The 15404-nt window shown below is 39.6% G+C and overlaps 1 protein-coding gene across 1 annotated transcript in view; it reads right to left on the bottom strand.

The window, feature by feature from the left end:
- The window catches only part of LOC138266157 (acyl-CoA dehydrogenase family member 11-like), a 449188-nt gene that overhangs the window by 314688 nt on the left and 119096 nt on the right, over positions 1-15404 (bottom strand). Inside the window, exons 4-5 of the mRNA XM_069214616.1 lie at positions 10340-10439; positions 2577-2694 (exon numbers count right to left, since the gene is read on the bottom strand). Of these exons, the coding sequence (XP_069070717.1) occupies positions 2577-2694; positions 10340-10439 (218 nt within the window). The remainder of the gene's footprint in view (positions 1-2576; positions 2695-10339; positions 10440-15404) is intronic.

Genomic DNA, 15404 nt, shown 5'->3' on the forward strand with positions numbered 1-15404 from the left:
TCTTGAGAGAAAAATACTTCTGAAGAAGCAGAAAACTGAGCAGAGCTCAGGGAGACTCCCTTCACAAGACGTGCAGTAGAAAATCTGAGGGAAGGAGCTTCTCTGGATAGTGTTCTAGAGGGTCCTGCTACCTGATTGGCCGGCAGCTAGGTTGGGGTCCTTTTCACAAAAGGACTTGGATAGGCTACATGAGTGACTGGTGTTGCCATTATAGCCTATAGAAATGTTTTTATTTTTTTATTTGTTAAATATTGCTTTTTATGTACCGTGGGACTCCCACTTCGACGACGGGGATGATTCAAGCATATGAATTTATGAAAGATCCAATACTGGATAAATAAGAGGACTGAGTACAAAATGATTTCTGGACTCCTGGATGACTTAATCCAAGCATGTAAAGGAGGCAGATGAAACGAAAGACCACATGAAGGTTACAACAACGCTGACCACTGGGGAGACAATACACTACAGGACAAGCATGTGAATAGAGAGAAGCTGGTCAAGGTCATACAAACATGCATAACTTTAATATATTAAAAGAGAAACCCGCAGTCTGTCAATAGCAAACTTCCAAGACAACGTAACAACTCTATTGCTCCTGGAGCAAAGAAATAAACTACCCACCACTGTAGGTCCACAGCAAAAGGGGATAACACATGCCCATGTGGTTCCATGACTATGCTGGCACAACCACAGCGTTACTCTCCAGGGCTGGGAGGGGTGCGAAGGGAAGTTCTCACACTGTTAATAATGATCATATTGTAACAAATGAAGTACCACATATATATATTCTCTCTGTAAATCCACCACTATGATAAGACGAGTGGGTAAGATTGCAAAAATGCTAACAATGGGGAGACAACACACTACCCGACAAGCATGTGACCAGAGAGGAACTGGTCCAGTGGTAATACATACACGCAAAACTTTAATATATTAAAAGAGCAACCAACTTGTTCTTTGTAGACAGAAAGGTTTAAAAATTCAGGAGCACTCAATTGTATGGCTGAAAAAGAGAAAATGTTAATAAAAGTGGTTAAAAAAATAATGATGAATTTAATGGGGACTCAACTTTAAGATTGAGTTAAGGATTATCATAGTTGTACGCAGGTGGTTTTTGAGGGCCTAGCACAAACTGGTTTACCAAGGATGTAATAGTATCTCTGAGATGAATGGTGTCTTACAAAACAGCTAATAAAAAGATATTGTAAAAAAAAAATATATATATATATTTACTTGTACGTTTTATTTGTGAATTTCAGAAATAATCAGGACTCCAGAAATATGCTGCGGTATACCTAATACCTATGTTTACAATATTAAATTGCAGAACATTGATTTAAACTGTCTGACAACAATGGAAAGCTTTACCATTTAAAAGTAAGGAATTAAATTCACTGAAATAAAGATCAAATAAAGTGAGAGATTTCCTGTACAACTTGCGTTCTTCATACCAGTGAAAATGTTACCGCTTATGAATGCATTAGCAAAAGTATCAGCGTCAAGCAATTTTTAGACTGCACAATCCCTGTGGAGCATCCCCAAACCATCGGACCACTACACAGTGGGTCATTACATCAACTCCACTACAGGACGGGACATTACGTTGCTGAAGGCGAGTAATAGTAAACATTTAAGGGGCTGACTGATTAAATAAATAGGCTATGGGTAACAATTACATTTAAAATATACATTGATAAATCCAACAGGTCTCATCTTTAAGAGGTAATGGTTGATTTATCGGCTTTGGCATACTTTTTATTTATTTTTCTGTTTTAAAGGGTTCAGCACCTGCTAAAGTGAGACCTGGTCATTGCTTTCTTTTTTTCAGCTCACGCACACTTTATACATACTTTTATTTTATTATTTGAAAATGACCAACAGCCATGGGTACTATCACAGCGGATGACTAACTAGTCAGACTTTTAAAACCTTGATGCTAATAAAAAAAATGGTAGACTATGAGACACATTTTAATATTTAGTGAATGCAGAGATCTTTGCCAGAAAATGCAGGCCCTGGAAAACGCAAACAAGAGCACAGGTGTTAGAAAAGAAAATAGAGAGGCGCTTAAGAGGTTTCATGTGCAGCACTTTCTCAGAAGGGTAATATCGACCATGGGGCACCATGGTAACCATGCTTCATCACATTACTGTGTAACAGCAGTAATTGTATTTGAGGCGAGGGATCATATGTCGGCCCAAGAAGATGCAAGACCTTTGTAGGTTTTGATGCAGTTTCGAATTGTAACTTCTCAGTTCTCTTATTCTTATTACAGCTTTGACTGGATACGGAGATTATTGTGTATAGTAATCATGTTTCAAATCCTCTAGCACCTCACAGACTACGTCTTGACATTTCATCCTGACCATCTCTGGTGAGCAAATGTACCAATGGAGTAACATGGTTATCCAATTGGAGTTCAATAACAACTGAATCTCCGAAACATCAGTGGTAAATAACAGAACACGATGTCGATACCCACGTCATTGACTTCCTGAGAATCCATGGAGAATGCTCCACATGCATCACCCCTCTTATTAGAGGTGGAAACAATGTAAATACTGAACACTCACCAACATCAGAACCTCCTTTCCTTTCCGTCATCCACTGGCCTGAGGTCCAGAATGTTTTGGGGTCCCGTGAAATCAAATGCTTATAAGCCTCCTCCAAAATACCAGACTTTCCCAATGTCTAAAAAGAAAGAGATAAGGAGTGAGCAAAAAAACATAAGAATGAAAAAACAAAAGGGAGTGTGAAATGAAAAATTGAGGAAATGTAGAATACACAATAAGACTACATAGTCTTTGATAACTATCATATTTATGTGTCACCTCTGTACCTCCATGATGGTTTCATTATATTGAGCATTAGAGACATATCTGTTAGCATGCATGCCTCTCCTTAAATTTTGAATTGTACAAATGTAACGCTTTCAAAGACAAATGTTTACTCATAGATTAATAATAACGAATTTAAATTCGGTGGGCTGATCAAACTATATTTTGCTTGGTGCTTTCAAGTATCCATAGTTGCAAATAATGCTCAATTTAGTACAAACACTGTTTTACAGCTATATCATGAAAGTGGGTTTAAAGGGGGGGGGGGGGGCAAAAAAGTGGCCAGACTTGCCTTATTAATATTGATTAGGCTGACCTTTTTGAGACTACCCGACAATGGTAAATTTGTGCTGTAACCTCTTAGTACATTGGTTGCATCACAAATTACATCTCTGTTCGCAACCTGGTCTGTGTGAAAATTGAGCATCCCTGATTTGTGAAAAGGTACAGTACATCAGGCCAAAATGTCTAGACATTCGTTCTTTCTGCAGAAGGAAATATGGACTAGGCAGGTACAACTAAAGAAACTGAAAACCTACTGCCACTAGATTGAAGAGAAAGGAAAGGAATTCAATAACATCGCTGATGCCAGATAAAAGAACAAAGTGAACAAGGTCAGAGAGTTAGTGCTTGTGGTGGACTGTTACACTACAGTCCTCCGAAAACATACTGAGGAGTACTTCTAGAGGTCAATGCCCTTGCAGTAACATTTGTGGACATCTAGGTACTACATCCTTCTTGTACCTTTGAGAAGCTATTACAATCATTTGACAAGAGAACATGATTAACTGGCTCTGCAGGTGGGGCAGAAGGAGGGGAAAATGTACAAAGAAATGATCAGTTACAGTTCACCAAAAAGATCTGCCTTATTGATGCATCTTATGAATAGAAGAAGGCGAAAAGGTGTTATTTTGGGTTTTCTTTGATTGCAACTGACCTACATGTGTGTGTTCCTCAGCTAAAACCGATAATATACTATTTCTTGGTTAAATTTCACTTGCGGTATAGTTTGCTTGATCAACCGAAACAATGTGCCTTCTATTTTCTACTCATTGTAGAAATTGTGCTGACATGCTGTTATGATGTTCATCTCTTAACCACAATTTCTCGTCCCTTCTGGATAAGATCACAGAATTTATATTTCTCGTTTCAGAACATAATAAATGGCTGTGTTTTTTTTCTGTTGATGATCACGGTCATTAACTTATTTGAAACACCTTTAGATCTTTCCCGACTGCTCTTAACTCCAGAATGTGATGAGCAATGTTTTATTCTTAATGGTCAGAGTCCCTTGTTCATAATGGGCTTGTCTTCATCCACATTTTCAATATTGCAAGTAGAGTTCACAGAAGCAGGGACACTACAAGTTACAGGTGTTCTGTCAAAACCAAGTACCAATATGATGTTTAGAGGCGTCCAGTCTCTGCCGCTCGGGAGGTTTACACTGCCAAGGCGATTTCAAGAACCTACCATGCAGCAGTGCTATAGGGCACTGTGAAGTCTTTTTATGCTTTAAAATGGCTCTTGATGTTCTGGTTTGTGCATGTGGTATTCTTGTGGATAGAACCGTAGTAAGTGAAGGGTAGTTATATATACATACACATTTTATTTTCGAAAGGAACGAAAGGAGCTTGTACACAACGGACTTAGGGTTGCGAGTAATCACAGTTATATAAAGCCTTAATAGGCATTGCAGGGGTTTCTCTAGGGTGGCTTGGGGACAAACGGAAGGCAGGTAATGGCAGGGCCTTGAACGATAAAGAATGGGAAAGGATGTTAAAACACCCTGAACATTATACAGATGTTCCACCACAATTGTATAAGTTGCTATTAAACTTGATCAAGGATCCTAACTCTAACTTTGTATATTGCACTTGTTTTCAAATAGATGTGTTATTAACCATATAAAATGCCAATAAAGTAGCTTAAAAAAAATAAAAATGAAAGAAGCTTATGATTTATGGAGTGCTTAATTTGAGCCAGTGGTTTCCGGTGCAGGGCACCGGCACTTATTTTTGAGAGCCGGCACTTAGTTTTCTGCATCAGACATTTACTGCAAGCAAAATACACAAATGGGAAAGAAAAACAAAAAAAGCATTACAAAGGAAGAAAGCAGAACGGTGCAGGAGTGAGCTGAAGGGGTAGGGAGTTGCTGTAAATGGATTAAAGAGAGCCAATATGGCTTTAGGATTACACTGCCTCTGTATTCTGTCCTTGCACATTTAATTGCAGCAGCTGCATGTTTCAAAGGAGAGCTTTGGGTACCGGCACCTTTTTATTTACAAATTAAGCACTGGATTTAGGATAGGATGAAAGCTCTGCACAAAGAAAGAGGAAGTGTTGTTCTCTGTTTTTGCTGCACTCATTGAATTTCAAAGATTTGCTGTTGTTAGATGTTCAAGTGTTGGTCTAGCAGGGGTGTGGAATTCCTATAGCCTGACCCCCAGGACATATTGTTTGGGGTCAAGGACAACAAGTTTTCATGTTGATTTTGTCCTTGGGACATGTATGGCCAACCCCCTGCAACACAAAGCCTTTGGCTGCCAGTTTACAGTACCACATTATGGGTCAAGGAAGGGCACTGTCTACCGTTAAGGTAAATATTTGGGCCCTAATGTTAATGCTGTCCAACCTCGTATTTATGGTTCATTAATGCAAAGCCTTTATTATCAGGGTGAGCGCTATAAGGAAATGTTGTAAGTTCGGACTGCACTACTGAGAGAAGTTTTATTATAAAAATGTGTATGGATATTTGCTAAGTTTATCAATATGAAGCTACATATAATGCTCCCAGAATGCTCTCTGATCAGATGCAAATATTTGAAGAAGCTTGAAAGCAAGTTTGATTCTTTGCTTTTAAAATAAATGTTTCACAAAAAAAGGCAACTAGGAAAAAAATGTTTTGCTAAACTACTATGAAACTTTAGATACCATTTCTTTGAAGCATCATTTAATAAAATGTGTTGATGCATGCTAAAAAAAAGTCATAACAGAAATTCAGAGTAATCATTTTTAACAAGATTATGGGACACATGAAAATAAAAAATGCATTGGCAAAGCCAATAGGGCAGACAATTGTGGTCAGCCTTTTGCTTTTTCAATGTGTGTTTTGTTTTGACATAGTTTTAGCAAACCTTTATTGTTGTGGGAGCTGTCAGGCCCACACCATTATAACAAACATTGGCAAAAAGAAACAATATTTTATGGTCTCAAAAAGCACACATCTCTCAGTAGTCCCTGGCACTGAACAACACAACTTTGTGTGCAGATATGCTCCTTGTGAAAAAGCAGAAAGCTGTCACTCAAAGTGAGGCGAGCTGATCGATAGACAATTACATAGATTTTTAATAAAAACAAAGTCTTGGTTAACATTAGGGGCTCAATTCTTAAAGAAAGTAACAAAAGTGCATCCATGGGATATCCTTGCATTAATGCAGATGTATGGCTTTCATGAATTCACAAGAATATACAGAAGTAGGCCAGAACTCCTAGAAAATATTTGTGAACTGCATTTTAGAACTAGCAAATATGCATGCATAGATTTGCTCATGGAAATATCTGTTGAGCGTTTACAAGTTCACTTTCCTCCAACCACTTTTTCCCCAACCCTGGAAGAAGTTTTACTTCTGCCCATGTCAGGTGTAAATTTCCAGCCTTTCTCAGTATGGTAAAAAAAATAAGAGAAGAACTGGTGAAAACCCCACTAAAAATGCAAGTTAGGTTTGCACAGATTCAAAAGGACATCCCATCCATGGAACTACTGTTCATCGTTACTTCCCACTCCAGTATGTGATCTGTGGAGAGGTGACAAAAGAAGGAAATTGCTAGTATTCAAAACTTACTAAGAATGAGCCCTGGGATAATCAGGTAGGATATTATCAGAGATTTTACATAATGAAATAGCTGCCATAAGCTGCCAGATTTTTTACAGGACAAGCAGATTTATGATGCAGCCTGTCCCATGGACAAGTAGACATTTTGTTGAATTCCACACAGCTGTCTCGGCTGCTGCGAATAAAGGAGAGAAACAGATGCATAATACTTTCATCTGTGTCCGTAACAGAACTGAATCGTTCCTTCACAACAGCTAAAAAAAGTTTTTTATCATAACAGCTGGAAACCGATACATACCAATGCTTGTGCTTGATTTTCTGATCCAGCTTTTGCTGGCTAACTCTCCGTGTGCTGGAATACATGCAGTCCCAGTCTGCGAAGAGACTTGCTTGGTTTAGAACATCAGGCGGATTTCAGCCTAACTAGGAGAGCTGCATGCTGCATTGTGTGCAAATACTTTGAGACATTGTCAATGTTTCCTACGTAGGGGCTATTCACCCTCTAGGTTCAATATGGCATAGTCCTCCACAGGTTAAATGTCAAATCCAAAATGGCTCATGTCCCTTAATATTTTTTGTACCAGGGAGCATTTGGTTAATTGTTCTGGCCTCATACTGGTTTGGGATCTGACTTTATGCCATTTTGCATAGCCGAGGATTACTCTCCTGCAATACTGGATTAATTGCGATGTTAAGGCAGAGCCTTTTTAGGAATTCATAGTCAGGAGCTTGAACACAGTATTTTGATTAATCACTTGCCTGGGATTATCTGTGCTGAGGCACAATTGGTTATCCTTTCAGCCAGTGGAACAATGAACTGGAATGTTGTGCACTGTTGGGTCTGTATTGATTGGGTAATTCTTGCCTGAAACCTTCTTCTGTTTCCTATAAGGACAGACTCAAAATCAAGGTGGCACTACTAGTGCTAGTTTTGATAGCTGCTGCAAGTGGGCTGACAGCCAGTGAATCTAAAAACACTATCCAGGACTTTACGAAACAAGAGCTTGGGTTATGGCCTCTACAACATTCACAGTGTTTGTGTCATATTTGATGACTTATATGAGCCAACCTACATCCTTATCGAAAATAACAATTTTATTAACAAGCATTTTCAGTTCCAAGGCATCAGAACGGAATAATTCATATTTTCCCTTTTTACCATTTTTCTTTTATGCATTGTACATCTGGTGAAATGCAGAGTTAGCTAAATACAGCAAGTGAGGTATTTTATGATATTAAGCCATCCTGCCCTGTGAATATGGGCTGTTTCCCACTGTATAACAAAGCATAACATTCTGTGCCATAAACGGGGCTGAAGCTCTGACAGGGGATCTGGCAATAGGCGATTTTTACAGAACTTCGTAATGTTGACATCACTGAGTTTTTTCAAACAATTGTTGCTGGCCACCAGAATTTTTAAATGTCTAGATAGTTGTGTGAATTGACTTTTTCAAGGTAAGATGTTTTTAGTTAGGAAATAAATCACTGCTCTTTGTAACATATTTGAATAGAACTCATTCTTAGGAAAGGGCTGCTCAGATAAAATAAACAATGGGTGGCCCTGAAAAAAGAAATGATACTTTTTAATTTCCTGGTGGAAGGGGTTGTTGGCAGGTGAAAGACTCAGGCTTTGGAAAACTGCGTTTTACCAGTGTAAAGAGAAAATATTAATGTTACATATGCCAAGCTCAGCTGATGCTCTTAGCACTATGTACAGAGATGTTCCTTTTGATTCAAAAGTATTCTATTATAAATTAATTTTCTCAGTTGAAAGAAGACATTTTGAAGCCTTTCACAGAGTTCGTGGCTGGACTGTACCTTGGCAGCTAAACATAGGTGTTGGGTAGTTGGCTCACAGAGGTTGGCAGGATTATTTTTACGTTTAAATAATTTTGTTTGGAACAAAAATCAATAACAATATCACCCATAAGTAAGACACACTGTAGGCTTGCATTTCTTAACAGACTACTACTGAGATGTTCCTCTGAGGAAGTGAAAAAACGATTACAGGCCCGGGCAAGGTACAAAGGAGAGTTGATGGAGGAAGGCTGCAAGACTCACAAATACCTCTTAAAGGCCCTCAACAAGATAACTTTCTAATGTCAGTTATGTGACTGATTAATATGCACCCTCTTCAGTCCGAAAGGAGAGGACTAACAAGACAAACCCCTCTGGAAATCAGATATCCTTGTAGTGAGCAGGGAGGGGAATCATTGTGGGCTTTTAAAGGTCCTTCAGTGCCGCCAAGGTTTTCTGACTCCAGGTACTCAAGGGCAGCATTTGGTTGGAAAATCTTTTACTCTCGTGCTACGTTCCGAGTCTTGGGGGGGGAACAATACATCCTTCTGTAAATCATCTTTACCGACATAAGCTCCTGCCTCCTCCACAAGAATCCCCAATACTGCCGCAGAGAAACATGGACCTCCTCTCCAGAAATGTGAAGGTCACACCTCTTGGCTGCTGCTCTAGTTATAAGGTCTCTTTGCTTTGTTGTAGGCTGTTTCACTACAGTGTGCCTGCTTCTGATTTTGTGAGCAGTTTGGGAACTTTGACAGCTTCCATATGGTAAGAGAATACAATCTCCGGCACCCGGTTTTAAAGGAATGTCTGCAAAATATCTCATGTGTGCTCACTGCCAGCTAGAGGGTGTGCTCCCTGTATTGGCCCAATCTCAGGGGACTCTATTTTGCGTTCTAATTGCACGAGAAAAGCGAAGGTGCATTGATCATATCTGGCTCGGATTCCCTCCATGTAGGTCACGTTTGTTTCAAATTGAAAAGTGGATTTCTGCAAGTCTTTCAAAACAGCTATCAGCATCATCATAGTCGTAGTTTCTCCCTGAGATAAAATCATTTCGCCAGGTGCTGGCTCACTGTGGTCTTCTCCAAAGTTTAAGCTTTTGGTGTCTCCATCATAGCAATATGGCTAAGTACACTGCATATTCCTCTCCAACTCTCTGCTTTAACACTGTATCAGCCTCCAAGGGAATTCTCCATACTTCTGCTACATAAGAAGGCTCAGTGACATACACGTTTGGCTCAGGTTCACCAGTGCCCCAAGCAGTGGTGCAGGGACTGGCACTGCCACAGTCTGAAATCTTATGCAGTCAGGGGATTCAAGTCCAATGGGGACTCTGTAGTTGCTGGATTACTGGGAGGAGAGCATCAACCACCACACAGGAATCTTCAGAGCAGGATCCAATCTCAGTACAAACACCCAAAGGCAGCCTCAAAAAGGGAGCTGTGCTTGAGCTCCAGAGAATGGTGCCTCTTTGGTGCAGGGGTGTTTTACTGCTCCAGTACCTTTTTTAGCCACCGATATTTGACTTCCACCGTACTAATTCAGGCCCACTGTTTTTCTACGTAAAGCTGCCTTTTAAGTATGTATCGATCTTATATTAACCACAATATTTGACATATTGTAACCAAATTGCAACCAAATTGCAACCATCACCGCCTTTGTTTATGCCCATAACAGAAAAGCAGCTTGTTCACAGTAAGTAAAACACTGAAATAAAGTCCCTGCATGACAATTTATTTGTGATTTCGGCTACTTTTTCAGCTCCCAGCAGCAGATCTCTAGCTCAAGGTTCAAATATAAACAACGAACCCGGGTCACTCTCACATCCGTAATCAAAAACCTGTTGTGACGTTCAGTTATTCTTACCTCAATGACTTTTGCAGCTCCATCAGTCATGGCAAGCGGGCAGCTGAAGAAGCCAGAAGATGGTGTGTAGAGATACATCTTAGCCACCTGGTATACTCGACTAAAAGAGAAAAACGTATTCTTAGAACAAGGAGAGGAGAAGCACTGAAAGAGCACAAAGCTAATATATATATTTTTTCAAAATTATTCTACAACATAGGTATCCACAGTAAGGAGATAAAATACTGGCAATACTAAGAGGCTCACTACGAGTTTGGCAGTCGGACAGTTCGGATAAGGACCTGCCCTCATGTTACCTTCTAATTTGCTGCTAAATCAACAGTTACACCTGCATTACATTATAGCCTTAGAACCCGCCGTAGCGGGCTCTACCGGCTATTAAAGGCCCGCTACAGAGTTAAATGCCCGAGCCGAAGGCGAGGGCATTTAACAAGGGAAAGGGCCTTTAATAGCCGGTAGAGCCCGCTACGGCGGGTTCTAAGGCTATTAGAACATTCTGCCACTCAGGGCAGAATGTTCTCTTAAAAAAAACAAATTGCTCACGGAGCCCGAGGGGATTAGAATCCCCTCGGGCTCCGTGAGGCTTTGTTCACAGCTGCTGCTGTGAACAAAGCCCATTGGAATGTTGGCGCTGCGGGCTTTTACCGGTCAGTAAAAGCCCGCAGCACTCCATTGTTTTCAATGGAGCTGCTAACTTCCAATGTTCTAATAAAACTTAGAATACAATACAAAATCTTAGGATGCTTTTCGTAATGAAAGATGAGCCCCACACTTGCCCTAATCCAGGACATTGCCATCCATGTTTCTTATTAGAGAGGATCAAAGATACCAGTCAAGGTACCCTTAAATAACAGCCAAAGCACCAAGTAAGCCTTCAAAATCCAGAATAAGAGGACAGATGCATAACATGCACTGAGATTTTAAATCAGGCAAAGCTATGTCAGGCATATAAAAAAAGAAAATTAAGCTTACCTACATTTTTAAATTACTTTGTGTTCCTAATACTGTTTTTCAAACACATAACTTGGTACGCAAGTGAAAACACACCTTACATAAAAAACACACCTTATTTTAGCGCTAGGTGAATATGCATAAGCCTAATATCAAAGATTGCCACTCCCATCCACCTCTGTTCCTGGGCACTACCGCTACCCTTTAACCCTCGCTCAGGACATTGCCACTTAGGATGCCAACCTCGCTGGCATGACAGACCTCATGCTAACAAGGACTGTGACTGCCACATATGCTGCTGAGTTGTGAGCCATGCATAGCCAGCACAGCCAATCCTGTCCCACGTGGAGGTATTGTTTCAGTTTCTGAAAGATTTTACCAGAACAAAATCAGTATGCAACAGAAACTTGCTGGAGTGCTCGCGTAGGTTTTTTTCCTGCCTTGGGTTCAGAAACCGCAAGCACTCCAGTGAGACACTATCACTATTCCCACCATTAGAGATCGACAGATCTTTGGACTTGGTGAAAAGTGTAGTAGTCCGATTCATTCAATCCCAAATCATTGGCATAAAACCATAAACAATTCTGAAGACCATGATTAATTTGACACTAAATCAAACTCCAAACTGAATAAAGTTTCAATGCTTTATTACAATCCCAAAATCAATAGAACGTACATGGTGCGCAAAACTAAATTATAAACATACATGACGACCACTGACTGACCAAAAAGGCTAAAGAGATTTAGCCTACTAATAACAAACACTCTAAGGGCCAGATGTATCAAAAAAGCCTTTTGCAAATCGGTAATAGCGAATTTTAAGAAATCACTATTTCTGATTCGCAAAATGCTATGTATCATATTTGCGATTCGGTAATAGCGATTTCTTAAAAATCGCAAATGCTATTACTGAATCTCGAATAGCAATACAGCCCCCATTCGCACCTATGGGCCTATAGGCCCATATTTGCGATTTTTTGCATTTCCCAAATAGCGAATTCCTAACTGGAATTCGCAATTTTGGAAATGCAAAACCCCAGGGTGCTGGGGGCCCAAGGCCCCCTCTGCTGCACCCCAAAACGTTTTTGGGGACATGTAAGATGCACACATGCCAAAGGGGCATGTGTGCGTTACATGCCAATTTTAAAAATGCATTTTTAAAATTTGCACATGGTTACCACCAAGTTTTACTTGGTGGTAACTGCGATTCCTTAATGCCAAATTCGCATTAAGGAATTGCTTGATACATGTGGTATAGAAATCGCAAATAAGGATTCCTTATTTGTGATTTCTTATTTAGAGAATCACAGTTTGCGATTCTCTAAACGGGCTCGCAAATTTAAGGAATCGCTATTTTAGCGATTCCTTAAATTTGCGTTGCGAATGCCTTTAATAAATACTGAAAGGCATTTCTGCATTCGCAAACGGGCATTCGCCCGTTGAATAACCTAAAAGAGCAAAACCACAATATGCACATTAATTTCAGATTTCGAAGCAGATGATGATGACATCAGAAAATCATCAAAATTCAATTTTAACAATCAATTTCAGGGCTGGGCCATCCTTATTTCCAACATGAATTTAGACTTGCATGTGTGGTAACACATGCGGGCAAAAGGAAAAGACAAAAATAATTTGAAAAAAAACATCCAAGTAGGGTTACTCTCTATAAAATATGCTGGTGCAATTACCAAAACTGAATAGGAAACAAGAAACCACATTTAGTTACACCTCTCCTTATGGGACAGCAGACAAGAATATTTAATCAGAGAGAGCGTTCACCTTCTCTCGACATTAGTAGACAGCAGCATCAGGACGGTGCAGAACTCAGGCTGCACATAGGACAAGTCACCAGTTCAGGTAGATTTTCTGCAAAACAACTCCTAAATAGCATGTGCCATACCAACCTTTTGGTAACTTGTAATAAGCATCCTTATCACAGATATAATATACACCAGGCACAGCAGGGTGTTGCCCATTTAGCATAAAATAACATACACTCTTTAACAACAACAAAAAATGTCTGCATTCACTCGTTCCCACAAATTGTCAGTTTTTGATTGTGGCCTATATATACACACAAAGCTTCTCTACATATTGCCAATCTAAAGCTAAGCATCCTTGTATATCAGGTGTGTTGTGAACTGTTTTCTTCTTGGAAACTATACCCATGTCTATCTTATCTTTCAATGCTTTTCTTCTGTCATCAACTTGATTAATGAACTCCTTTTCTACCTGAGTTAGAAGACATGTTAAATTATTCCAGTGCGCATATGCTGTGCCAAATGTTAATGTAGGTTCAAAGAACCCACCTACTATATCTATGTTCTTAGCGTTTGCAATGCTGTCAAATGCAGATTAATGGGAACAAAAGAAAAAACTAAATCGAAGTTAGAATAGAAGTATTAAATGTACTCTGGATTGTACAAACATGTTAATAATAGACTGCAACTATTTCCATATGTTAATGGTAAGCTGTGATAGGTGATTCCTTCTTGTACAGAGAAAGGAATTTGTGTACACACAACAACCACACACATTCATTGTATCCATGTATTCATACAGTAAACTATAACAAACATTGAAAGGCAAATCTCCCTTTGTGTCATCTAAATGAGGCAATCCCTCATCCTTATAAAACTTATCTAGCTCAGATGTTGTCATTCTCTGCACTGGAATTGCTGTACTTTGCATCTCTCCTTTCACTGAAACACTCATTCCTGAAATCAATGAAACACACACAATCATACACACTATAACCAAACCAGTGCACACATATATTTACATTTACTGCGTTTACCCTGTACTTGGGTTCATGGCTTCTGTAGAATCAGAAAAGGAAAAAAAAAGAAAAAACTAAAAGCAAAAGCGAGCAAAAATCAAATCCAAAACGGCTTTCCAAAGTCTTTTTGCACTATTTACAACAGTTCTTGATCTTCAAAAAGTTAATCAAGCTTCAATTAAAAGCGGTAAAAAATAGTTAAAATATTTGTTTTGAATAAAACTCAGGCTTTTGATCACTTATGGTCAGAGTCTAATGTCTTTGTGGATCAATTGGCAAGGTTATTTCAAAACTCAGTTCAAATGTGGTTTCAAGTTCCAGAATGCTTAACCGAATTCTCACGGTCAAAACAAAAGGCCCTAGACCTGTTCTCCCATTCATTTGTGACACAATAGATCCATTCAGGTCAAGAGTATCTGTGGTTTGGCACTCTTTTCCTTTTCGTTCTCCTTACAGCACCTTCTTCATCTTCAGTTTGATTTGACTCTTCAACTGCTTCCGTTATTGATGGGAGTTTATCAGCAACCAGTTCTCTTTTCGGGTGCGACTGGGTTCACAGCATTTGCTGTGTCTGCAAGAATCAGGTGGCTTTGACCTTGCCCTTCTGCACTTTTTTCTGCATTTAGATTACTTGCACTTTCCCCAATTTGCACGATTTCTGCTTCAGCCACTTGTTCAGTCCTCACAGCTTAGTTGAGCTGAACCCCTTCTTCTTCAGCATTCAATCTAGCAGGATAAGCCTCTGTGTTTTCATGAGGACACAGAGCTTTGCGTGTGTGGCTTCCATTAATCCAGTTTGGAAGACCAGCGCATTTCACAGCTATTGTCATTGCCAAGATAACTTGAAACAGTCCTTTCCAACTAGGAAAGTTTTCCTTACGTATTTCGTTGCAAGAATCCAATCTCCAGCTTTCTAGCTGTGACACTGTTTTTGAGTCGTTTGAACTGTTGCTGCTTCACACTGATGAGACAAAGAGCGGACAACATCAGCCAGACCTTTGCAATAGTCCAGTACAAAGTCATCTGTTATGTTCACAAGTGCATTTGCAGGTACTGCTGGCAACCTCATTGCACACCCCATAAGAATGTCATGGGAAGACAGTCCTGTCTTCTGGTAAGGGGTGCTACGCATGCTCATCAGGACAAGTGGCAATGCATCAGGCCATTTCAACACTGTAGAGGCACAAACCTTTGCCAATCGAGCTTTCAGTGTTACATTAATTTGTTCCAACAATCCACATGCCTCTGGTCTATAACTGCAGTGCAATATTTTCTCATTATTCAGTGCTGCACACAATTTTATCATCTCGTTATTAAAATATGTTCCTCGAT

The sequence above is a fragment of the Pleurodeles waltl genome, chromosome 11 (assembly GCF_031143425.1).
Source record: "Pleurodeles waltl isolate 20211129_DDA chromosome 11, aPleWal1.hap1.20221129, whole genome shotgun sequence".
NCBI lineage: Eukaryota > Metazoa > Chordata > Amphibia > Caudata > Salamandridae > Pleurodeles > Pleurodeles waltl.